The following is a 27,515-nucleotide window of genomic DNA, read 5'->3' on the forward strand; positions in this document are numbered from 1 at the left end:
TATTAGGGGCTTCGACGTGGCAAGACTGTACGTGAAGCGGAAGTGTATACACTATAAGTTTTCGGAACTTAATTATACAGACATGGCTGGCTGGGCGGGTTTCTCCGACGAAGAACTCAGGAGTTTAAAGACACAAAAAGGTACTAACGGTACTTCAGTTGTCCCAAGAAGAAAACGGGCGGGTTTGCTTTTAGGGTGTGTACTCCTGTTCCAGGGTCAATGGATACGTAACTATAGTATTGTGCTTTCAAACCTGTCTTAAATATGTAATATTATAATAATATAATAAACACCAGTTTATTACAAGGTCATTTTGCTGTAAAAAGAGTTTTAGCCTGTATAATAACAGCAGCGGTATTTCTTGAGTCACCAACTATGCTTAAACTAGTTTCCTATGAAGTTTTAATTTTAACGAAATTTAACAATTTAATTAATTCATAAATATGTCTGAAAATGAGGAGGGGCCTCTAACAATCAAAAATGAAGCAAAGAGCTCTGCAGTCTCGATTGTATTTATACCAATCAGTCATAATATGGCCACCGTAAGGTCAAGTGAATAACACTGATAAGCATGTCGGTGCGTGGGATATATTAGGCAGCAAGTGAGCATTTCATCCTGAAAGTTGATGCCTTAGAAGCTGAAAGTTAATGCTAGTTCTGATAGGTTTAAGAACGCACGGTGCATGGCAGTTTGTTGTGTATGGGGCTGCGCAGACAAGCTGGGGTGCCCATGCTGACCCCTGTCATGATATTCAAAAGAGACCATAAAAGTTGCTGCTGAGGGACACGAAATGGAACAGAAGAAGGAGAGACCATGTCTGAGATGGGAAAAAAATTGCATCTACAGTTGTGTGAAAAAGAAAGTACACCTTCTTTAAATTCTATGGTTTTACATATCTGGGCATAATAACAATCATCTATTCCCGTGTCAGATGAATGACAACAACTGACGTATTGTACCGTGTCGTGACTTATTCAACAGAAAAGTAATGACGAAATAGAGATGACTATCAATCTGTCACATTGTTGCGGAGCTTTAGTTCATTGAGGATTACAGGCATATGTTTATGCACATTCTCTTAAGGTCCTGCCACAGCATTTAATTCAGGTTGAAGTCTGGCCTTTCACTGTGCGATTAAAACATCTTTTTCAACCATTCTGTTTTAGATTTTCTGGTGTGTATGGGGTTATTGTCCTGTTGCATGACTCAATTTCAGCCAAGGTTTAGCTGCTGAGCAGATGGCCTCATGGACTCTAGAATACTTTGGTATACAGAGCAGTTCATGGTCGACTCAATGACTGTAAGGCTCCCAGGTTCTGTGACTGCAAAACAAGCTCAAATCATCACCCCTCCACCACTGTGCTTGACAGTTGATACAAGGTGTTTGTGCTGATATGAGGTTTGGTTTTCGCCAAAAGTGGCGCTGTGCATTAAGCTTGCGAGCAGGGCTCTCTCCACCTAATGTATCGGTTTGTCTTGGTCTGTCAATTCTCGTCTTCTCGTACCCCTTTAATATACTGTATTTCCCCATGTATAAGATGCACCTTTTTTCGAAAAAATTGAGGTCTAAAAACTAGGTGCGTCTTATACAGTGGTTGTAGATTGCAGTTACTCCTTCCCGGTCCCTCCCTGCAGTCACACTGACAATCAGCCCTGCCCCTTTCTGACTCACTGCTGATTGGCCCCGCCTATTTTCTTATAGCATCCACATGGTTCAGAAACTCAAAATTAAAATACAAAATTTATATTTGGGCTGCTGAAAGTTAGGGGAGGTGGGGGTTAATTTAGGGGCAGTTATGGTTACTGGGGTGTTTAGGGTTAATTTAAGGGCAGTTATGGTTGATTGGGTCTTAATTTAGGGGCAGTTAATGGATGGGAGTGATGAGGAGTATGAATTTTATGATAAATAAAACTTGAGTTCAATAACTAATCTATTTTTTTTTTTTTTTTTTCTTTTCAAATTTCGGGCCCCAAAATTAAGCTGCGTTTTATACATGGGGAAATACGGTATGGTATTATGCGCTGCATTGATTGGCGCTATATAAATAAGAATAATAATTACGGCCATACATCCCCAGTTTGGTTTTGTCTGTCATAAGCCCATTATTCCAGAAGTCTTGTGGTTTGTTAAGATGCAATTTTTCAAATCTAAGCTGTGCTGCCATGTTCTTTTCCTGGCGGCCATTCCAAACAAACCATACTTGCCCAATCTTTTTCAAATTGTATGGTACTGAGATGTAACTCTTGGGTATTTTACAATTTCTCTGACCTTGGGATGAATGTGCAAGGATGTCCACTCTTGAAAAGATTTTCAACTGTTTTGAATGTTTTCCACTTTCTCTCTGAAGAATGATTAACTTTAAATCACTGCTCATGGTTTTCCTCCTTGGCCCTGGATGCTCCAGACCATCAAACTGCTAAAACTTCAGCTTTTATAGAGGTGGTCACACATGCTTCAATGCTGCGATTGTGGCATTTTAGGGGTTAATACCAGTTTTGTATGGGGCTCTTCTGCTGGTGGTCTGCCTGGAATCATGGTGAAACTGCAAAGTGGATGTGAAAATGTTTTGTTTTTCTTTTTTTGCTAGACTAAATTTGGAAGGCGCCAGTGTGAAATCAGCTGCATGGGGTGGGCCAATATGCCCCTAACTAGATTCCCTGACCTGTCTAGTTTAAGGAAATATATAGTTATAGGGGGTTAAAATGAAATATGGCACGTCTACTGTGTCCCAGATGAGACCTGGACCTAGCAAACTGATCTGCCAAAATTACATGTTTGAAAATTGAAATGCGCATGTTCCAATTTTGAACCCACACTTCTAAAGGGACATGCCCTACCCATGTATATGGGGTATTCCTGTACTCGGGGTGTTTCTAAATGCAAATCACAAGTTGTTTCAGTCATTTTATGTACCCAGGAAAAAAATACTGAAATACTGTGTTCGAATTAAATGGGTTTGTTAAAAATGAAATTTTACTGCAATGCTTAGGACAGACTGGCACTAAAATGGTTAAATAAAAAGTATACTTTGGTATGTCCTCTTTCAAAAAATATATACTTTTGTTGGGCAGCTTTTCTTTTTCTGGCCCCTATTGGGGTGCAACTCCCAGGATACCACATTTAAAAAAAAAAAAAAAAAAAAAATATATATATATATATATGTGTATATGTATATATATGTGTATGTAAGTGCCAAAATAAATGAAAATACCGGGCATATGAGGTATTTCCAAAAACAGGACATATGCCCAAATACACTTTTGGAGTTTTTTGTTTTTTTTCTCATTTGCACTGGTTATATTAAGTTTTTATAGGTGAAACTGAAAATATGTCCTTTTTTCCCCCTAATTTCCCCCACATTTTTAGATATTTTTCATACTTAATAAAATAACTAAACCGTCTACGTTCGCTTTCTGCACCCAAACGGTGTTGCTGTAATGCCGCGACGTCGTGTCTAGCCCCTCCCCGGGGTGTCAACGTCCACCATACACTGTAAAAGTGTTTATCGCCTCTTAAACACCACTCGCCCCAAGACGCGCTGCTACCGCAACCGCCACTCCGAGTGATTCTGCCTATCGCAAGATGGCGGCCGCCCTGTTAAAAAAAAAAAAAAAAAAAAAAAAAAACTAAACGATGAAGTTTGAAAAGTTAGCCAGAGGCTCTCCAGACCCTCCTAGAGAACCCTGGCTTTGTTTGCAGGTTGAATACAGGTACTGCATTCAACCATGCAAGTCAATGGAGCCCAGCTTTCTAATCACAGTGTGGTTAAAATACAAATAATAAGAAAAAAAAGTTTAAAAAATACAAAAAACAGTAAAATGTACAAAAAATAATGAACCTTCAAGTTCCGAAAAATTTAAAAAAGGCTAAAAATATATATACATACATACATACATACATACAGTGGGACAAAAAAGTATTTAGTCAGCCACCAATTGTGCAAGTTCTCCCACTTAAAAAGATGAGAAGCCTGTCATTTTCACCATAAGTACACTTCAACTATGAGAGACAGAATGGGGGGGGGGGGGGAATACAGGAAATCACATTGTAGGATTTCTAATGAATTCATTTGGTAAATTCCTCGGTAAAATAAGTATTTGCTCACCTACAAACAAGCAAGATATCTGGCTCTCACAGACCTGTAACATCTTTTTTTTTTTTTATAACTGAATATTTATTGAGATCCGACATAAGAGAAAAACATATACATCAGTCAAGCACCACTGAGGAATGATATAAATGTACAGTACATTTGGACAATATAAACAACATATCCCACATATTGTACAATGTGTATAGACAAAATCCGTAATCCCCACATTGGTAAATTAGACACGCAATATGTCATACAGATCTCAGTTTTTATGTTTAAAACAGGAGGGGGGAGGGGATGGGAAAAGAAAGGAAGGGAGAGAGAGAGAGAAGAGGGGAAAAGGAGAAAAAAAAAAAAAAAAAAAGGGAAAGCATAACAAAGAGAAGAAGCCAAAGGTCAATCAGGTTTCCAGAGTCGCCTTTCGATACCAGACGGTCCGCAAATCTTTCAGGATAAAACCACTGGGCATAGGACAGAAAGTAGCAGCATAGTACTCGTCCCAGGCAGCCCAAGTATCATGGAAAATATGTGGAGTGTTAGAGGCTGAATGCGCCATCTGTTCGTAAGTACGGGTTGTGGTAAGCGCATACAATACTTCTTGGATCGTGGGAGGGAGTGGGTCTTTCCACCTACGAGCAATGCAAACCTTTGCAGCGATCAAAACATGGCCTAGCAGCTTCCGTAGCGGGGAAGCTAGACACTGAGGGAACATATCTAACAAGGCTATTTCCACCTCAGCTACGACAGGAATATGCAGCAATTCCATTATTAGGTGGAAAACAGCCGTCCAGTATGTTTTGAGCTTAGGGCAGCTCCACCAGACATGGAGCATGGTACCCACTGCTCCACACTGTCTCCAACACAGGGGGGAAGAGGATGGGAACATTTTAGCTAGTCTGGAGGGGACATAATACCACCGGAAAAGGACTTTCCGGTTGGTTTCGAAGTGAGTAGCATTTTTAGAAACCCCTTGAAATGAGGAGAGGGCATGGTACCAAGTTTGAACGTCATATTCCTTACCAAGTTCCCGTTCCCATTGCAACATAAATGGAAGTTTGTCATCAGACCCATGACCCAACAGAGCCGCATAGCAGACCGAAATAGCACTCGGCACACAAGGAGCCGACAGGCAAAGCCGGACAATCGGAGTAGTAGGGCAGGAAGAAGGAAAGACCCTCAGATGGCTTGACAGGGCATGACGCAGCTGGAGATATTTAAAGAAGTCCCGACTAGGCAGGGAAAACGTGCATTGTACGTCCTGAAAAGAGCGTAGGCGACCACAAGAGAGTAAATGGGAAACTGAAACAATACCACTTTGTATCCAATTATCTAGATGAACGTGAGGGATAAGAAGTTTGAGAGAAGATAACGGGGCGTGTTCACTGAGATGGGTAGGAAACTGCAATTTAGAGTTATACTTGTCCCATAAAGCCAACGAGAGTGATGTCGTGGGCAGAACATCTGGTATGGGAGGTCTACAAGACTTGGGGAGCCATAAAAAATCTCGTACCGTAAATGGAGCAGTAAACAAGGATTCATGATCCACCCATGCCACTTTAGACGGATCTGAAAAGAGAAGAAGGGTCTGGGCCAGGTGAGACGCAAGATAATAGAATTTGAGATTTGGAATACCCAGTCCACCAAGTAGCTTAGAGCGTTGCAAAACATGGTACGGAAGGCGGGGCCGTTTGTGGAGCCAAAAAAATTTAGACAGTCTAGATTGCATCATGCGAAAAAATCCAGAGGGCAGAACTATGGGCAGAGTCCTATAAAGGTATAGCAATTTAGGGAGCGAATTCATTTTGAAAGAAGCAATACGACCAAGCCAAGAAATCTCCATTTTTGACCATCTATTTAAGTCCTCACAAATTTTATGCCATTTTATGACCTGTAACATCTTTAAGAGTCTCCTCTATCCTCCACTCGTTACCTGTATTAATGGCACCTGTTTGAACTTGTTATCAGTATAAAAGACACCTGTCCACAACCTCAAACAGTCACACTCCAAACCCCACTATGGCCAAGACCAAAGAGCTGTCGAAAGGATATCAGAAACAAAATTGTAGACCTGCACCAGGCTGGGAAGACTGAATCTGCAATAGGCAAGCAGCTTGGTGTGAAGAAATCAACTGTGGGAGCAATTATTCGATAATGGAAGACATACAGGACCGCTGATAATCATGGGGGTGGAAAAATCATGCTTTGGGGATGTTTTTCTGCAAAGGGACCAGGATGACTGATCTGTGTAAAGGAAAGAATGAATGGGGCCATGTATCTTGCGATTTTGAGTGAAAACCTCCTTCCATCAGCAAGTGCATTGAAGATGAAAAGTGGCTGGGTCTTTCAGCATGACAATGATCCCAAACACACCGCCTGGGCAACGAAGGAGTGGCTTCGTTAGAAGCATTTCAAGGTCCTGGAGTGGCCTAGCCAGTCTCCAGATCTCAACCCCATAGAAAACCTTTGGAGGGAGTTGAAAGTCCGTGTTGCCCAGCGACAGCCCCAAAACATCACTGCTCTAGAGGAGATCTGCATGGAGGAATGGTCCAAAATTACCAGCAACAGTGTGTGAAAACGTTGTGAAGACTTACAGAAAACGGTTGACCTCCGTCATTGCCAACAAAGGGTATATAACAAAGTATTGATATGAACTTTTGTTATTGACCAAATACTTATTTTCCACCATAATTTGCAAATAAATTCTTTAAAAATCAGACAATGTGATTTATGGACTTTGTTGTCTCATTGGCCAGGTTCAACAATGTCCCAATTAACACAGGGGGAAAGGATGGCCACACATCTAATTTCCAATTGGAAAAATGCACACATCCCAAATGTGGCCTTTTAGTTCCCCCAAAAAACGACAAACCCATGCATGTGCACTGTACTCAGCAGATGTTGCTGAACACGTATTGGGGTGTCGTGTAACCGCGACATATACCAGGAGCTGTAAATTCATACCTAAATTACGTGTGTGGGGGAAAAATACACACAAAAATACTACTGCAAACTTTCAAAAAATGCTGGTGGTAACATGTGTGCATGCAAAGAGTTAAAATACCAGCATTTGAAATACCCTGGGGTGTTTAGTTTTCAAAAATATATGGTTTTATTGGGCACACTGAAAGCCAGAAGGCTAACAAACCACTCAAAGATGTACCAAATAGGACACGGGCAGTGGATCACCAAATGCCAAAGTTCAACATTGAAAAATGTGCATGCCCCAAATGTGGCCGTTTTGCCCCCAAACAGCCAGACCAACCCATTCATGTGGGGTATTGCTGTACTCGGGAGATGTTGCTGAACACATATTGGGGTGTTTTGACGTGTGTGTGGGGGGGGGGGAATGCAAAAAAAAAAAAAGACTACCACAAAGTTTGACAAAGACTGGTGATAGAATTAGTGCATGGAAAGAGTTAAAATACTAGCATTTGAAATACCCTGGGATGTCTAGTTTTCAACAAAAATATATGGTTTGATGGGGTAAATTGCATTGGCCGGCTTCAAAGATACCCGAAATAGCACATGGCGGGAAGAATTAGCAGATTTGGGAAAAAATGGTTTTGAAATGGCACCTGTACTTATTGCCCCATAACGTGCAGAAAAAAGCAAAAGTAATTTTTTTTTTTTTTTGAAAATTTTTCACCATATTTTATACTTTTTGTTTTTATTAAAAGTAAACAATATGATACAATCAAAACAATGTCATCTAAAGAAAGCCCTTGTCCTGAAAAAAACAATGTATAACTTGTGTAGGTTCAGTAAACAGGAAAGAAGAAAATTACAGCTAAACATGAGCAGCGCAGAAATGTTCAGAAGGGTACAAAAAATAAAATCAGCCTTTATGACAAAGGGGTTAATCGGATAAAAAAAAAAAAAAATTTCCTGCGTATAGTGGCAGTACGTATGGTTGTTCTTTCCCCTCAGGAAAAGCTCCTGAAAGACCAATCAAAAAGTAAACTCCTCCCCTCTTACCCATAAAAGCCAGAACTGGTAGAGTCCTCAGTTCTTTCTTGTCCCACGTAGGGTGAACAGCTTCGTGGATTCTTCTGATGGTGCGACACACGGGTTGTTGCTGGGGGGGGGGGTGAGTGTTTGGCTGCGGTTTAAACTTCCCGGGTGGATGTTCCGTGCTGCGCGCCTCGTAACTGGCTTACAGAGGCAGTGTTCACTCTATCCTTTTTGGTTACGGAGGAGGAGCATGTGCAGCTGTGTAGAACGAACACCCGGGTGGCTATTCGTTCCACTGTGATCCTGTAGCGCGATCTTAGCATGCGCGGTACGGATCGTTTTTATGGCGCCAATTCTGATCAATTTGCAGCCTATTTAAAGCTGTGCAAACCTGACTGACCACAAGGGTGTGTCAGGTCAGGTTCCCGTGTCACCAAGCCCCCACACGGTTGTCTTGCATCGGATTTAAAAAGTGTTTGGTTCCGTGCTGCGCGCTTTGTAACTGGCTTACAGAGGCAGGGTTCACTCTATTCTTTTTGGTTACGGAGGAGGAGCATGTGCAGCTGTGTGGAACGCACGCCCAGGTGGCTATTCGTTCCACTGTGATTCTGCGGGACGGTTCACTTTTATGGTGCCAATTCTGATGATTTGGCAGCCCGTTTTTAAGCTGTGCAAACCTGACTAACCACAAGAGTCCACATGGTTGTCTTGCATTGGTTTTAATTTGAGTTTTATCTAAACATGTTGAACCCTTCCTCTCCAGAAACAGACAAACCTGCTCCTCCGGCTAAATAGCTTCTTCCAAAGCTAGCTATCCAGCCTGTGCAGAGTGTAATATGCTGCTCCTGGATGGCTACAGAAAAAAGACTTGACAGTGTGCTGCGGACATCTTGGCAAAAGAAAAGTAAAACGTCATGCAGTCGTTCTTATGCTGGTTCCAAGATAATTTATTCCAGACCTTTCATCATTTAAAGCTATATCTCCTGCACCTGAGTCACCTGCAAAAGGCATTAAAGGTGGCATCGTCTGACTGTTCTTCGGGAGAATGCTCTCCCTCATCTTCTGAGACTAATTCTTTTGATTCAGAGGACGGATTTGGCTTTCCACCTCAAGAAATTGACAAGTTTATTAAAGAAGTTAACTGCGTTCTTCAGTTTCAACCGAGAGCAACTAAGAAGGGTTTCCCCTATTCCTCCCAAATTAGTGGAATTGATGCAGAGGGAGTGGAATAACCCTGGCAATCGAGCTTTTATTTCTAAGCGTTTTAAGCAATTCAAGTTTCAAGAAGATATTAAATGGCAAGAGCTTCCAAAGGCAGAGGTGCAAGTTGCACAGTTATCTAAGTAAACCGTGCTTCCTATAGGTGAGATAGCGGGACTCATTGACGCTATGGATGAGAGAGCCGAAACAGCCGTTAGGAGAATGGTTCAGGCAGCTGCGTTTCAGAGTGAAGCAGCTTCAGCGGGAGCAGCTGTTATCAAGCCCTGTTGATATAGAAAATGGAAGATTACTTTATGGCCAGACAGGCAGTATGGTTAAGATCTTGGAAGGCGATTATAGCCTCTAAAGCAGCCTTATGTGACCTGCTGTTTGAACAAGGAAGACTTTTTTGGTTTGCCATTGGAAGGCAAGAGAGCAGGCGTCGCCTGCAAGCACGGTTTCAGTCTACAGAAAACACATAACAGAGTGGTCTAGACAAATAGTTTTTGTAGGCTACAAGATCAGGTTTTTTCACTGTTCCTCGCGACCACTTCCTGTGTTCCTCTTATCTTACAAAAAGTAAGAACAAAGTTTTGTCGGCAGCAGTGTTTAAGTTGTTAGTGGTCAAAGAGGTCATCGAACAAGTGCCCTCGGAACATCAATGGAGAGGAGTCTATTCTCTATTTTATTTATTTATTTCGATTTAAAGACCATCTTTCATCGTTGTATCACTTATCAACATTTCAGAATGGAAGCCATTATATCAGTTTCCCACATCATCCGAAAAGGAGATTTCATGGTCACTATAGACCTAAAAGATGCGCATCTACACGTCCCTATGGCAGTAAGTTCCAGGAAGTTCCTGAGATTTGCTATAAGAACAAAGAATGGCCTGAAGCATTTTCATCTCAAATCTATTCTTTTCGGTTTGGCTACCGCTCCACAAGTCTTCACAAATATTTCTCTGTCCCCTGGTGGTTTAGCCGTCATCCCGTATGTCAGCGACTGGCTTCTCAAGACATCCTGTCCAAGTCAACTAAATCACCAACTGAAGACTTCAATAGCCTTTTTAGAACAGCACGGATGGATCATAAACATAGAAAAATCTAATCTTACTCCATCTAGGAGAATCAATTTCCTAGGTTGCATTGTGGACTCTGTATCCCTCTTTTTGCACCTTACTTCTCAGAAGATCACACGGATCAAACCATCTGCAACGATATCAGATTTGTATACCGTATTTGCTCGATTATAAGACAAGGTTTTTTTTCAGAGCAAATGCTCTGAAAAATACCCCTCGTCTTATAATCAGACCTCAAATAGGTCTGACTAAGATCCAGATCCCCCGCAGCTGCAGGGGACCTGGATCCTCCTTGCGTAGACATCTACACGCTGCCCCGGCTGCATGATGTCAGATATTTTATGCTAGAAAACATGTATTCTATATATTCTGTATTTACATGAGCACAAAATGGAGTCAGAGCCATTTTATTTTATTTAATCATGTAGTGATTATTTCTTTTTGTCCTTGTTCCCTCTATAATTGAGAACAAAGGAGTATTCATGTATAATGATTTTTCAGCGTATATATGATCCAATTAATGTTATCTTCCATGAGAAAGTTAAGGAGTAGACACTGCATATCCTTAGGAATGTAAATTGGAATGGGGGATACGTCGTAAGACCACCAAAACCTAATTTACTACCTAGGAGGCAACATCTGGAGATATGGGTGACTACAAAGACCTGATTTACTATCTAGGAGGTAACATCTAAAGATAAGGGTGACCATGAATGAATTCCTAACACATATGTAATGGTCTTAAGTTATTTCTTAGACCAGAGCGTCTCTCGCTGGTAAATTAAGAAATTACAAGGATGTAAAAATGAGTGGAAGTCCTAATTATAATGGGTAAAACCCACCGTTATGATTGGAGAATTCCAATCAAGAGGTGGAGGCTATGATAATAAGCTATGTCTTTAAAAGTTTGTGTCTTTAATAATTTGGGGGAACCTTAAAAAAAAACGGAACCTAAAAGACTCACCTTAAAAACTAACCTAAAAGACGGACCTAAAGAATTCACCCTGAAGACAGAACCTGACGGACTCATTTCATTTAATTTACCCCAAAGAATTGGAATCTCAAGATCCTGGCACCATAATCTTACTCTTAGAACTACTTTGAGTCCCCACCTATATAACTTTTAGTAAGTCATATTTCTTTCCACTTAATTTCTTGCCACTGAACCTGGATTAACTTCTACAAGGACCAGTTGGACAACAGCAACACGTGGTGGTAATTATAATTGTTTTATTATTCTAAATAGAGGTGAATTTTGTCTTCTGCGTATAGAATTCCCTGTTTCTGGGAAGTACTATATTGCATTATTGTATATGACGGCTTGTAAGACTGCAACTTATAACCCGTGATAATGACAATAATGAAAAGGTATTTTTACCTGTAGATGAAGTTTGACATTATTTGCATCTATTAGGAATTTCACTAATACTCTTAGACATTATTAAATTATTTTTAATTGTCATATTAGTTAAACTAATATCATAGAGTTAGTGATCTTTTCATTACCGCCCTGATTATTATCATTTTTGGTTGCTGAGTGGGATGGAAATTAATTGTGTGTGTTAGACTCATAGAGTATTAATTCATATTGATAACTTTCGATAATATACCGTATTTGGATATACTGCAATTTGACATGTTTAAGAACTTTGTATTTTGTATTCTGCACTGTTTGACTCATATATAGATTTTATAAATTGCCTTCACAATAAATAATATTTTTGATTTATTATCATTGTGATATATATCTAATTTGAATTATAATTTTCGGCGATCTGAAAGGATTTAGGATCGGAGATAAAATATAGGGTATCTCCTTAAATTAATATTGTGGATGTGGTACTACAATATTTGGTAGCGTCGTTATTTTGCGTGTGTGATAAAATACTGGTTTTACCTATTTTGTCTCATTAATATCCCTAACAATGACAGGGGAGTCAGAAGCACTGGTAAGTTTGGGGGGGGCGGGGGAGTGTTAAATGGGGGGCATAAGGCATTTCTGGAGGCAGAGTGTCCTATGAAATGCCTTTTAACCCCCTTAATGCCACTGTGCCTCCAGAAATGCCTTAAACCTCACTATATGCCACTCTGCCCCATAATATGCCTTTTAACCCCCTAAATGCCAGAGTGGCATATAGGGGTATAAGGCATTTCTGGAGGCAGAGTGGCACATAGGGGGTCAAAAGGCATATCATGGGGCACAGTGGCATTTAGAGGGTTAAAAGGCACATAATGGGGCACAGTGGCATATAGTATAAGGAATTTCTGGGGCAGATGTGCATAACTGGGGGGGGCAGGTTGGAAAATAGAAGGAAATAAAACAAATTTTTCTCAATCATAGCTTTTATTAAAAAAAAAAAGAGTTTACATGAATTAACATTTACTGGTAACTTTTTTCCTATAGGGTCGTCTTCAGGCTTTTTCTTTTTTTCCTAAATCAGATTTGGGGGGGTCGTCTTATAATCGAGCAAATGCGGTCATCAGGAAAGCAATGAGTCTCCTGGGTTTTTAACCTCTAACATCCCAGCAGTAAGATGGGCCCAGTCAAGAATGAGGCCACTTCAGTGGCAGATCCTTTCCAGCTGGTCCAGGTCTCAAGAGGAGTTAGATTCTAAGATCCAGGTGTCAAGAGTGGTTCTCCAACAGCTCAATTGATGGCTTTGTTTTCAACCAGCAGACTGGTCCATTGTCACAACAGACGCGCCAGAAACAGGTTGGGGGGCTCACCTTTGGTTCCACAGAGCCCAAAGAAGAGAGTCGCCAGAAGAGGCAAGCCAGTCATACAACTAAAGGGAACTGAATGCAGTTTTTCTAGCCCTAAAGGTGTTCAAATCGTGGATTATGTTCCCCCACGTAAGCTTCAGTCAGACAATGTGACTGTAGTAGCTTACCTCAACAGACAAGGAGGCACAAGGGCTTGGAAGCTTCAATGTCTATGTTTGGAGATTTTTTTTTTATGGGCCCAAAATCCTCTGAGAGATCTATCGGCATGTCATATCAGGGGGCCTTCAATACACTAGCAGACGACCTGAGCAGGGGAAGATATTCTCAGACAGAGTGGACTCTGAGCCCAGTTATTTTTCGACAGGTTGGTCGTCAAGTTTGGGCGTACAGAAGTAGATCTCATGGCTACAAGACAAAACAGAAAACCCCTCTTTTTTCGTTTCTCTACAAAATAGACTATTCTCATTTTCTAGACGGCTAATAGCAATATGGCAAATCAAACAAGCATATGTGTTTCCGTGGTAACAAAGCCAGGGTGCTTGCAATCCTTCCCTTCTGGCCAAACTGGGGCTGGTTCTCAGACTTGCTCCAGATGACGATTTGTTCTTGGGAACTTCCAGTATCTCCAGATCTACTGGGAAACCGCAATGTCCATATACACACCATCCAGATGTTTCGCTTAACGGCATGGATGCTGCATGGCTAATTCTAAAGGAGAAGGTATTCACAGTGCTATGGCTGGGCGGTTGTTAAATTCGGTTAGAAGGTCTACATCAGAATTTTACCTCCGAACTTGGAGCAAGTTTTTGGAATGGTGCCAGGATCAAGAGTTCCATAGCTATCCTCCCTCTATTCCAGTCATCTTGCAGTTTCTCGAGAGGGGGTTCAGTGCAGGTCTCCAGGTGGCTACCCTGAAGGGACAAGTGTGGCCACCCTCGGTCACTTATTGCTTTGGTCTTGGCCCCAGATCCATTTTATTAGGCATTTTTTTTTTTTTGCAAGGCTATTACTCTACTAAGGCCTCTTTCCAGGTTGTCCGTTCCTCCTTGGGATTTATCTCTAGTTCTTCAAGCCTTGTGTTCTGCGTCATTTGACCCTCTACAGGACATATTTTTAATAACTCCTCTCCCTAAAAACTGCACTTTTTTTTTTTTTTGGTCGCCATCACTTCAGCTAGAAGAGCGGGTGAAATTCTGGCTCTCTCGTCATCCAGTGAGTTCATTGTCTTTCATCAGGATGAAGTAGTTCTGCATCTTCGACCGTCTTTTCTCCCTAAAATCCTGTTGCGGACAAACATTAACTAGCCTTTAGTGTTACCCACCTTTTTTCCTAATCCTTTTTCTCCAGAAGAGATCATGTGGCATTCTTTTGGATGTTGAAAGAGCTCTTGATGTCTATTTACAACGTACTGCAACAGTTTGTGCGTCAGACCACCTGTTTCTTCAGTTTCATGGGAAATCTGCGGGCCGGGAGGTGTCCAAATCTACTCTGGCTAGATGGCTTGCTGATGCTATTCGTTTTGCCTATGTATCCTGTAAAGTGGATGTATCGACTCATATTAATGCGCACTATACTAGAGCTATGTCCGTTTCCTGGGCATCTAAGGCCTTAGCTTCCCCAGAAGAAATTTGCAAAGCGGCAACCTGGTCTTCATGGAATACTTATATTAGACATTATAGGCAGGGGCGGGCTGGGCCGGGGGGCAGGGGGGCAATTGCCCCCCAGGCCGCCCTAAATCCGGGCCGCAGGGCCGGACGGACGACCGGCAGACAGGCATTCAATGCGGCTGCGGCCGCAAAGTTAAAAACTAAGCGGCCGCGAGCAGGATTGAATGCGGCCGTCATGCGTACCTGGCGGGGGAGGGAGGGGAGCGGTCCGCCCCGGCTGCCGCTCATCTGAGGGCTGCCACCATGCCGGCACGCCTCTAGAAACGGTGCGCGCGGCAACTGTGGCTGTGCGCCGGGACTTGATGTCAAATCCCGGCGCACAACACTGAAGCCACGCCCACCGTCTTCCGTGCTCAGTGCACAGGACAGGAAGAAGAAGAAGAACAAGTAGAAGAAGAAGAGGAGGAAGAGGAAAAGTGAGAGTGAAAGAAGAAAAGGTAGGAGAGAGTGGATTAGTAAGTGTGTGAGAGTGATGGGTGTTATGCTGAATGTAAGTGTGTGAGAGTGATGGGTGTTATGCTGAATGTAAGTGTGTGAGAGTGATGGGTGTTATGCTAAATGTAAGTGTGTGAGAGTGATGGGTGTTATGCTGAATGTAAGTGTGTGAGAGTGATGGGTGTTATGCTGAATGTAAGTGGGTGAGAGTGATGGGTGTTATGCTGAATGTAAGTGTGTGAGAGTGATGGGTGTTATGCTGAATGTAAGTGTGTGAGAGTGATGGGTGTTATGCTGAATGTAAGTGTGTGAGAGTGATGGGTGTTATGCCGAATGTAAGTGTGTGAGAGTGATGGGTGTTATGCTGAATGTAAGTGTGTGAGAGTGATGGGTGTTATGCTGAATGTAAGTGTGTGAGAGTGATGGGTGTTATGCTGAATGTAAGTGTGTGAGAGTGATGGGTGTTATGCTGAATGTTTGTGAATGAGGGTTTGAGATAGCATGGATGTGTAAGTGTTGGGGGATAGCGTGGCATAGGGAGTCCGTAATCACATTCCTTTCATGCCCAGATTCCAGCATGTAGTGGCTGCCTAGGCATGATAGGAGTGTGATTGGCATGATAGGAGTGTGATTGTTATAAATAATTTTTTGGTCCAACTTCGGTGTGTCAACACTTTTATTGGACAGAATAATTCAATGACAGTATTAATATATATATATATATTTATATATATAATTGCAAACAGCAATCACACTCCTATCATGCTAAGTCAGCCAGCACATGCTAGAACCTGGACATGATAGGATTGTGATTGTTGTTATATATATGTGTATGTGTTAATATTATTGTTGATTTTTTTGTCTAATTTTGGTGTTACTTTTAATAAAGTATTTTAAAGTTTTTTTTTTTTTGTTTTTTTTCAGTTTTGGCCAAGTGAATGCTGAATTTTTAGTTTCAGTCCAGAATTTTCATTTCGGTGCATCCCTACTATATACTATGCCAGTCACTAAAGTGGTAAGCCTACACCACATCAATGTTTGGCTTAGTATATAGTGATAGGGGTTGTCAGTGTCTGGCTCAATGTATAGGCACACATTGACGGTGGTACCGCGTAATCCCTAAGCATATAATGATAACAAATATGCTGTACCCCTGTCAATGTTTGCCTAACCATAGAAACTATGCAGTTTTAAAGTGTGTGTGTGGGGGGGGGGTGCCACATACAGGATTTGCCACAGGTGCCAAATACTCTAGGTACGCCCCTGCATCATGCGGCTGTCAGACCCAATGGCCATGCCTTAGCTCCTCTTCCCACGTCTTAAAAGTGGTGTGATGAAGAGCTGAGGCATGCGGTGCGTGCACGCCGGCCACTTTAATTTCATTAGGCGCTGGTGGAGTGACTGCCGCACGACGGCCACTTTCAATGTCACTCGCAGCCGCTTTGATGGTGCAATGGGCCAGTTGACTAGACTTGCCCCCCAGGCCTTAGGCTGCCAGCCCTCCCCTGATTATAGGCTAGACCTTTCTGAAGCTTCGGAAGCTGCCTTTGGCCTTCATGTTCTTCAAGCGGTCAATGCCTCTATCAAACTCGTGTAAGGGATCTTTCTATATTCCATACGTACTGCCACTATACGCAGGAAAAAAACAATTTCTTACCGTAAATTTTCTTTTTCCTAGTATAGTGGCAGTACATAGTTCCCTCCCTTATACGTTGGAGTGAGTAGTATTTCTTATTACTGAGGACTCTACCAGTTTGCCGGCTTTTATGGGTAAGAGGGGAGGAGTTTACTTTTTGATTGGTCTTTCAGAAGCTTGTCCTGAGGGGAAAGAAGAACCATACGTACTGCCACTATACTAGGAAAAAGAAAATTTACAGTAAGAAATTGTTTTTTTTTGTTTATTTAAAATAATGAATAAATTGGGTGAAAAACAAAGAGCAGAATAAAAAAAATGAAAAATGTATTTCTTGTTTTTATGTACATCTGAGATATGCCTTATACCACGGCTCGACAAATCCCAGGTCGCCATGGCGACTGAGAAATTTGTCTTGGCGCCTAGGTCAGGGGCGTCCAACGTGCGGCCTGTGTGAGCAAGTCTTACCGCCTCGCAGCCACACCACGTGAACCGGGTGGGCTGGCAGACCAGTGTTCATGTGGTGCGGCCACGAGGTGAGGTTGTAAGACTGTGCGCGCTGACCGCTTTAATTTTTTTAGGCGGCCGGCTTGCAAACACCATGCTGCTGAGTGGCTCACAGAAGAGTTCCTCGTGGCGAGGAGAGGATCTTCACGTCGGAGGAGAGCGGGGGGAAAAAAAGCGAAAACTTAAGTATTTAAAAAACAATATATCGTATTTGCTCGATTGTAAGACGACCCCCCCCCAAATCTAAATATTAATTTAGGAAAAAAACAGCCTGAATATAAGACTACCCTATAGGAAAAAAAAGTTTTACCAGTAAATGTTAATTCATGGAAACTAATTTTCGTATTTAATAAAAGCTATGATTGAGAAATATATGCCACTGAGGCACAGACGTTGCGATCTCTATGCACGTCTGTGAGGACCTGCATAGAGATCAGTGTGATCGGTGCAGGGGGATCACGGGGAGGGGAGTGAGAAACCATGTCTCTCACCCCCCCTCCTGTCCTGAAACAGAAAAAAAAAAAAGTTTATTCATTTAAAAAATAATAAAAAAAAATCATTAAAATAATAATGTGAGCTGTGATGTCATTGTGACATCACTGGCATGTTCAGGAGGTCCCTAAGAGGATCTCTAACCATTGTGTAAAAAAAAAAAAAAAAATAAAAAAAAAAAACCTTACATCCCACTGCCCTAGCATAACATCTAGCCAGAATAACCCTCCTGCCCCCGTTCACAACCCCCAAACCGTTAAGCCATAGGCATAAAAAATGTACACCTTGTGCTGGTGCTGGGAAAGTATGGAAAATCTATATAAATTAGGTATTTATGAAATCAGGACACCTGAATTGATGAACTTGGAGGGGATTTTCCATCACTTTACCTAATTTTGTGAGGATTCAGAGGGACAATTTAAAAAAAAAAAAAAAAAACTTATTTTTTTTTCTAATTTTAGTTAGTTTTTACTAAATTTCTGATTCTAAGTTTTCAGCTAATCAACCAACTATGGTATCAAAAGAAAGCTCTATCTCTCCTTGAAAAAACAATATATAGTTTACATGGCTACACTATTCACGGGAAAAGAGAATAATCGCTGAACCGAAATAGCGCAAAAATGGCAAAATTGCTCCGGGCTTTGATGTACCAAAACCCCCCTGCGATTGAAGGGGTTAATATATATACCGTATTTGCTCGATTATAAGACGACCCCCCCCAAAATCTAAATATTAATTTAGGAAAAAAACAAAGCCTGAATATAAGACGATCCTATAGGAAAAAAAAGTTTTACTAGTAAATATTAATTCATGTAAACAATTTTTTCATATTTAATAAAAGCTATGATTGAGAAAAATATGTATTTTTTTATTTGCCAACCTGCCCCCCCAGTTATGCACATCTGCCCCCAGGGTTGCCACTCTGCCCCCAGAAATGCCTTATACCCTCCTATATGCCACTCTGCCCCATGATATGCCTTTTAACCCCCTATCATGGGGGTTATCATGGGGCAGAGTGGCATATAGGGGGTTAAAAGGCATTTCTGGATATATATATATATATATATATATATATATATATATATATATATATATATATATATATATATATATATATATATATATATATATATATATATATATAACTGCTAACAGCAATCACACTCCTATCAAGCCAAGGCAGCCAGTACATGCTGGAACCTGGGGATGAAAGGAGTGTGAGTACAGCCTCCCTATGCCATGCTACCACCACCACCCCCCTTACACATCCATGCTATCACACACTCATTCACAAACATTTAAATACTCATTCATTCCATTTATCACACATACTTGCTCAAAAACCCTCCCCCACCCCCTTACCTGAACTGCAGATCTCTCACTCTAAGACTTCTGCAGAGGCCCAGCTGTGCGAGCAACTTCTCTGGCCCCGCCCCCAGAGGAAGGAGGCAAAGTTATGTGACACTCTTCTAGCTTCCTGTTCTCCTGCCGCTGGTAGAAGAGAAGCTGCTCGCGACCAAAGCACCGGTAAGCAGCCTGGCCCCAGCGGAGGTCTGATTAGAAGACGAGGGGTATTTTTCAGAGCATTTGCTCTGAAAAAAACCTCGTCTTATAATTGAGCAAATACGGTATTTCCTACTGAAGATGCTGCCTTATACCACTGCCAAACATGCACAGATAATCATAGCCAGTCAACTACAACACTGTTTTTGTGAGATTATCATGGGGTATAATGAAACATGTATGCGCTGAAAGAACTGTGAATCTCTGAGACAAGAGGGGATAGTACATGGCAGCTCTAGAGCAGCATTTATTAAGTTATTTAACAAAGCTAAGACAAGTTAAGTGAGGGTGAATTATTTTGTCTCCGCCATCTATATTTATTATAACAGCACTACATAATTTGCTGCCCCTATATTAATACATGCACTGTTATCCTTCACTTGGCACCAGCTGAGTGTCCTGATTTCTTTTAATATTATTATTATTTTTTTTTATTATTTTTTTTTTTTTTTTTTTTAGAACTACCTCATTCTGTTGCTCGTCCTCGGAAACAGCCTTCTGCAGCTTTAAGTAGACAGCAAATCCAAAGAAGGAAGGCCTTACAAGCACAAAATGAAATATTAGTGAAGCAAGATGGGGCCCTTTCTACCAAGTCTGTACCCTCTAGTATTGGAGAAAGCCAAGATAAGGTGAAAGCTGGTTCTCAGGATCTGTGTACCAGCGGGGATTCCCAAGAACTCGGAACAGAACAAAATGAGGAGATAACGAAAAAGGAGTTGGAATTGTTAGTAAGTCTAAAATGTTGATGTTGCTGTGTGTGTGTGTGTGTGTGTGTGTGTGTGTATAGGACTTCATATTAGTTTATGTAAGAGTGTTGTAAGAAAAGAAAAAAATATTTCACATTCCTCCAATCGGCAGCATACAGATGGGTTTCTTCTTGAAACCTAATGAGCAGGACAGGAACTAGAGCCCTGCGCGGGACTGTTTTGTTTAATCCCGCGATGTGTGTGTGTGTGTGTTCGACTCCCACAACATAGGTGTCCAATCCCGCCCGCTCCCGCCACATATGTGGTCAATCCCGGTCACCCCCTTACCTAAACTGCAGATTTCCTATGCAGCCCCGCAAGGCTGCCTTGGCGTTGCTCCCTCACAGCGTCTCTTCTCTTGTTCCACCCAGGAACCCAGCGGAGTCGCGTGATTTTACGTCACTTCCCGTGACTCCGCTGGGTTCCTGGGTGGAACAAGAGAAGAGACGCTGTGATGGAGCAACGCGAAGATAGCCTTGTGGGCGTGCGATGGATTACCGGGACCCACAGGTACATTGTCTGACCACCCGCAACTACCGAAAAACCGCACGCGCCCACGGGACCCGCATCCCAATGCAGACCTTTAACAGGAACTAGAAAGAAGTTTAATTATAGCCCCCCCCTCTCACCATACCCATAACTGCTCCGTATTGTCCTGTCCTGGGCAGAGACATGTTTTGTTTTACTCACTCTGGTTGGTCAACTCGTAGGTCTGTTGGAGCCTCATGGTTGGGCAGGCACCCAGAGTTCATCCTGCAAGGCATTAGGACACCGATCTTTCCTCCTCTTTCCTTAGTCTTCTGCTGAAGACAGCTGCCATAAAAGTTCTGGGGGGTTAAGATGCCGGATTATGACATCAGCAGTGTTTTGCAGTAAGCTTCAACTTTTTAAAGCCCTGTTTTTCCCCTCAGCAGTGCAGTAACTGTGTATGGGGTGGTCTAGGTTCTGCCTAGCATTGATTTTTGCACAGCTTCTCAAGTCTTACAGGTACCCGTTTCCATTTTCAAAACAAAATTGTATTATACACTAGGTCCAGTGCATTATATTTTGATGGGGGTTTTATGTTTTCCTTGGTCATTTACAGGATGTAAGTCTGTAATGATCCCCCTCTTGATCTTTTACCAGAATCTAAGAGTTCTGGCTAAAATAAAACATTTAATTTGTGTTTGTAGTAACTTCCAGAGATCACCCAGATGTATCCTCCTGTTGTTCCTGGAATAACTTCCAGCACCAGCCAGCATACACATTTTGGAACCATGTGTCTACTTATTGGGTACACATAACTACCTTGAATTGAGTACAGCAGGAATGAACAGTTTTTATTGTTGTAAGACACACACTCCTATATCCACAGAACTGCATTAACATAAATTAACAGATATATGCATTCAACACCACATTTTTCCCCTGGCAGAAATCCTATTGATGGGATTAGTTAAACAATGGAGTTCCTACCTGTGCTATCTTTGTTTGGCAGCCAGGGTGGAGCTATCTCTGAGTACCTTGGGGCCCTGTATGACAGGTCATTCTGTCACATATCTCCCCTTTAAAAAGAAGACTGAACTGGGGCCAGACCCAATCGGGTCTGCAACCAGTTCAGTTGGAGAGCACAGCTCCGTTGCTCCTAGAGTTGTGGATGCAGGGGGCTTGCAAGAGGCACCTGTGCCACTAACCAGTACTGGGGTGCACGTAAAGACTGGGGAGTTTGGGTCCCAGGCAAGGACAACAGTCCCACTCACCAGGGCAGGGAGACGGGGTCCACAATCTGTGGGTAGCAGGCTTGCTTTCAGTCCTCTCCAGGGGCCCCAGTGATGGACAGTTATGTCACATATCTCCTTTTTCTGGGGGAGACTGAAGTCTGATTAGACCACAGACGGTTTGACTCCGAAGTCAGTCTGTAGATCTGGACCATCACTGCCAGCCACAACTTGGTACTCCCCAAAACAATTTTTTAACAAGAGTATTACTCACCCAGCGCTCTGCTTCTCTCCAGTAACGTAACTGCCGCTGGGAACAAGGGCCAAATGTGCCTTCTCCATGGAATCGTCTCAGCCGCTGGGGAGAAGACAGAGGCTGGGGTCCCTTCCATATTGGGTTCTGGGCTGGCTGCCCTGCACCTCTGGGGACTGCAGGTGGCGACCGTAGTCAATCCACCTGCATGGTACAAATGCTTGGATGATCCACTGTGAGGGGAGGGAAGCCACATGCATCCCCTCCTGTATACTCCATCTGCTGTGGAGAGATGTCTATCTGCCTCTCTCCCATTGCCAACACTTCTGCTGGGGTTACAGGATCCATAGAAGTCACCACCTCTGAGCAACATTGCGGTGGTAAAGCCAATGGAGCTGGGGTCACAGAGGGGAGTGGGCAGAAGCCAGCGCTTCAGCTTCATTTGTAAAATCCAGGGCCACCGCTAACTCTGGGGCTGTCCGACCAGACCCTCCTTGGTTGCTGCGGTCAGGCTTGGGAACAAGGGGAAGGGGTGGACAGAGGCCAGCAGTGCTCTGCCTCGATGCCAGCAGTTCAGCTGGGACATGCAGGGGGGGGTCTCTGTCAGTTTCTGGGCCATATCGCAGGGAATAGGGCAGAGTGTCTGGGGTGAGGGAAGGGAGCGGGAAGAGTCCAGCTGCGCTCTGCATGGCTGTTTGTGCTTCTGGTGGGGGCACAATACTCACAAGATCCACCTCCCCCGGGGCACACTGCTGAGCACAATCAGAGTTCTCAGTTGGCCTACTCCAGGATCCAGCATTCGCCAATCTAATTGTAGCACGTACCATTCCTTGGAGGATGAGAGGACTATTCCATGGACACCCTGGTCCACTCTGAGAGCCTCCATCCAGGCATTCAGGTAGCTTGCGACTCTGCTGCGCACCAACACGTCCTGTAGTGCTGGAACCATCTTTAGCTTGCTGCTGGTACTTCACTGGGACGTTTGCAAGGAGGATACCGCTGCCGCCACCAATGTAACAGGTTCACCAAGAGAGCTGTAGTACCTCCCAGAGATCACCCAGATGTATCCTCCTGTTTTTGCATCACTTTAACAAGCAGTAATTTGATTATATGGTGCATCAGACAGCATTACCACCAACATCTGTTGGAAAGTCAAACTGGTACTTTTTCACTAAATATTATCCTATCACAGAAATAGGATACTTATTTTATACTTTTTCTGCTGTGAAATATAGGTCAATGCTTTAATCTACTTTATCCCAACAGGAAACATAAACCTGGTCTGGGTCAGCTTCAGCTGGAACAAAGATTGATAGAAGAGAAGAATAAACGAAAGAGAGCTCTTCTTGCAAAAGCCATTGCTGAGAGGTCAGTAAATCAACTACAGAATCTTCACTTAAGTGAATATATAACACATTGTCAACTCAACAAAATGTTTGACAGTAGTTTTGAAAGGCAAAGAATTGACAATTGTTATGTGCATTTAAAAGTTTTGTGCATCTGTATTTATAGATGCTATATCTACAGAGGTAAGCTGGAGTAATGCCAGAGATGAAAATGGTGGTGAGCAAGTATGTAGCAGACCTAGTGGTATCAAGAGTCTGAGTTCTTAGGTGTGTGATCTGAGGGAGAGCCAGATGTGTGTATGTTGGTGTTTCCCTTCACTAGTGAGAGTAATATGTTTACAGTTAACACTTCTGGTATATTTGGAGTCTGTGCAGTGGCAGATTTTTATCATAATTTTTTCATATAGCACCGTTATCTACCATATTTGCTCGATTATAAGACAACCCTAAATGTAAGACAACTCCTTCTAAATTTAAATGTTAATTTAGAAAAAAAAGTATAAGATTACCCTATAAGAAAAAAGTTTTACTAATCAATATTATTAGTTAACAATTTTTTTCAAATTTAATACAAACTTTGATTGAGAAAAATGCATTTCTTGTATTTATTTCCTTTTTATTTTCCAACCTGCCTCCAGTTATGCACATCTGACCCCAGGCTTCCCACTCTGTCCCCCTGATATGCCTTATACCCCCTGATATGCCACTTCACCTCCCAGATATGCCTTACACCCCTCTATATGTTACTGTGCCCCCTGATATGCCTTATATATCTCCCTATATGCCACTGCATGCAGCCGTAGATTTAACATTAAGAGTGTTTATGTTCCTTTTTCTGTAAATCATTTCAGTGTCCATAATGGAAATTTGTATCTAGGTCCAAAAAAACCCAGGCAGAAGCGATCAAACTAAAGAGGATCCAGAAGCAGTTGCAAGCCTTGGATGACCTGGTCTCAACAGACATTGGCATTTTACGTAACCGGATTGATCAGGCATGTGTGGAGTTTTCACACGCCAAGTAAGCGCCTTACGTGTTGTTAAAACCTCTTATAGATGCTCTGTTTAATTGCTATGTTTTGCACAAGTATTTTCCTTCACTGTATTAAAGTATTTTAAAAATACTTAAGTAAGCATTCTTTCAAAATAAAATATATATATATATATATGTACTAGGGATGCACTGAAATATCGGCCGAAAATGGCATTATCTGCAAAATGCTGTAAAAAAAAAAAAAAAAAAAAAGTGGTGTGGGCTGGGCAGGGGGCAATTGCTGCTGCTCACCTGTGCAGTATGTGTGAAAAACATCTCTTGTTCCGCCCAGGGAAAGCAGGAACCCAGTGGAGTCATGTCAATTTACATAACGTCACATGGCTCCGTTCCTGCTTCCCCCTGGGCGGAACAAAAGTGCGAACAACACAGAAGGAAGCAGCAGCCCCTTCGGAAGTCTGCGCAACCGGGAAACCTGCAGTTCAGAGGGAACAAATGAGTATCTGTGAATGAGGGAATGAATCGGTATATCAATGAGTGAATTAATGTTTCTGAATGAGTGAGTGAATGAATGTGTGTGTGATAACATGGATGTGTAAGTATGTGTGTATGGGAGGAATGGCACAGGGAGGCTGTAAGTGATGTGTAGACCCCCATCCTGCAGGGCAGCGTTTTGATTTTCTTTAATCGCTGATTGGAAATGCCGAAGGGATACATGGTTGGGAAAACTAGCGGCACTCTCCACTTTCCTTTTTCCTGGTATTTTTCAACTCAGTTCTTAGCTCTGTGTTGTAGTGGAGCTGACAATCTGTATCACTTTCTATTAGCTCCAGCTGAATTTACACTAAATCGCTTCAGGCTATATTAAAGTAGGGTAGAGAGAAGCATCTCTGTAAAATAAAATATAGATAAAAACCAACCAACAATTTTTGCTTGTAAATTAGTAGCACAGTGAAGCTTAATGTTAGATCACTGGGTCAGCATGCAGGGCTATGACATGTGCCCTCAATCAAAAAAATCACACAAGAATTAACCCCCGTGTATCACTTTTGCCACAGCCTTCTGCCTTCCTTTTTTTTTTTTTTTTTTCCCACCTCCTTTCTGTGCTGCACATCCCTCCACCCAGGGGCGGGCTGGGCAGGGGGGCAATTTCCCCCCAGGCCACCCTAACTCTAATCTAAACGGCCGCTGGGTTCTGATGCCGCTGGCCGGCGCTATTTAATACTTTTTTTTTTTTAATTTAATATGGCAAGCCGGATCGGCTATTAAATGAAATAAAGTATTAAAGTAGCGCCGGCTGGCGGCATCAGCCCCCAGCGGCCGTATGCGATGTCCGCCAAGTGATGGGAGCAGTGTGAGGGGTGAAAGCTCCGCCCCCTCGCACGGACCTTTCACCCCTCACGCTCCTCCCATCACTATGCGGCCATCAGATTGTTGCTCCGTAGCTCCGGCGACATCAGCACCCAGCGGCCGTTTAGATCAGTTTTCCAGCAGTCTGATGGCCGCATAGTGATGGGAGCAGCGTGAGGGGTGAAAGGTCCGCCCCCTCGCACTCAGACTGCTGGAGCACCGGATGTCGTGTCACTGACATCCTGTATACATAGGGGATGGAGGTCTAGAAGAAACCCCCGAAAAGTGGAAGTAGAAGGCTAGTAAACCAATTTATTTTTGTACAAGCTATATAATATTTTTTTTGTATGTGTGTCCCCAGTGTCACTTCTGTCCCCAATCAGCCCCTCATGTCATTGCTGTCCCCATTCAGCTCCCCAGTGTCGCCTCTGTCCCCAATCAGCCCCTCCCAGTGTCACCTCTGTCTCCTTTCGGCCCCCCATGTCAATGCTGTCCTCATTCAAATCCCCAGTGTCACCTGTCCCCAATCAGACCCTCCCGGTGTCACCTCTGTCCCCATTCAGCTCTTCAGTGTCAGCTCTGTCCCCAATCAGCCCACTTTAAGGTATGATCCTGGTAGGGTACTCATATTAGCCTTTACAATTCTCCTGCTGCTGTGTACTATACTTCCCATAATCCTCAGCCAGTATCATGGGGGGCATTTAACTGGCTGAGCATCAGGGGGACATTAGGTTTTGCTTGTGTTTTGTTTTTTTTTTTTGTTTTTTTTTTACCATCCTTTGAGGCTATTAAATTTACTTATGTTGAACCACATTGGAATCCTGTTTGTATTTTTATAATGAATATGCGTTCAGGAAAAGATGGGCATGTATGGTGGGCTGATTCGTGGCACAACGGGCCACTTCACTTGACTTGCCCCCCCAGGCCTTAGGCTGCCAGCCCTCCCCTGCCTCCACCTTCTTTTATCCCACCTCTAATGTCTTTTTTTGTTACTGGATTCTTGATGGGGTGCAGTCCACAATGATAAGAGGTTGTTCTACTGGCAGAAAGTAGTTGGTCAACCTTGCTCATTTTTATTCTGTTTACATTTTTTAACATTTTCATTTTAAAAAAAAAAAATCCATAGGAAGCAAATAATGCTAGGAAGCATTTTCTATTTGTGTCTCCAGGAAACGGTTTGATAAAGCGGAGTCTGAGTACATATCAGCCAAGCTAGATCTACACAAGAAGACTGAGATTAAGGAACAGTTGACAGAACATCTATGTACCATCATACAGGAGAATGAAATTCGTAAAGCTAAGAAGTTAGAGGAACTTATGCAGCAGCTAGAAGTTGAAACTGATGAGGAACAACTGGAATTGGAGATTGAGGTGGAGCGACTGTTGCAACATCAAGAGGCTGAGCCACAAACGCAGTTACTAGCACCTCAAGAGGAAAAAAGCCGAAATCATGAAGAAAATATTCAGACCTCCAGCGAAAAAGATACAAGTAAAGACAACATTTTTACACAATCTGAACACTGTAAATCTATTGACCAGAAGCATAATGTACAAGAGAATAAGTCTGCTCCAGGTGGACAAGTTACAATTACTTGAAAATCCAGACTACCTTGTTTTTAAATATGTGAAGTTTAATTTTTTTATTTCTGAAAATAAAACTGACTTTCTCAATCGTATATAACACTACAAAGTAGTAGTTGTGTATGATGTATGCAACTGCTGTTTTGATCCTTACTAATTATAATATGCACTTTTACATTTGGAAATAAAGGTATGATTTATAGTGG

General features: G+C 42.4%; 1 protein-coding gene across 1 annotated transcript; it reads left to right on the forward strand.

The window, feature by feature from the left end:
- GORAB (golgin, RAB6 interacting) lies at positions 1–27,515 on the forward strand. Its single transcript, XM_053468642.1, has 5 exons — positions 1–140; positions 19,808–20,072; positions 23,311–23,412; positions 24,268–24,408; positions 26,898–27,515. Exons 1-5 carry the CDS (start codon positions 83–85, stop codon positions 27,322–27,324), a joined length of 993 nt encoding a protein of 330 aa, XP_053324617.1. The 5' UTR covers positions 1–82; the 3' UTR covers positions 27,325–27,515.

This window comes from Spea bombifrons, chromosome 6 (genome assembly GCF_027358695.1).
Source record: "Spea bombifrons isolate aSpeBom1 chromosome 6, aSpeBom1.2.pri, whole genome shotgun sequence".
Classification (NCBI taxonomy): domain Eukaryota; kingdom Metazoa; phylum Chordata; class Amphibia; order Anura; family Pelobatidae; genus Spea; species Spea bombifrons.

Coding starts and splice junctions, on each gene's coding strand:
- GORAB (XM_053468642.1), top strand. CDS start 83: ATGGCTGGCTGGGCGGGTTTCTCCGACGAAGAACTCAGGAGTTTAAAG. Junction 141..19,807: donor GAGTTTAAAGACACAAAAAG/GTACTAACGGTA, acceptor TTTTTTTTTTAG/AACTACCTCATTCTGTTGCT. Junction 20,073..23,310: donor ACGAAAAAGGAGTTGGAATT/GTTAGTAAGTCT, acceptor TTATCCCAACAG/GAAACATAAACCTGGTCTGG.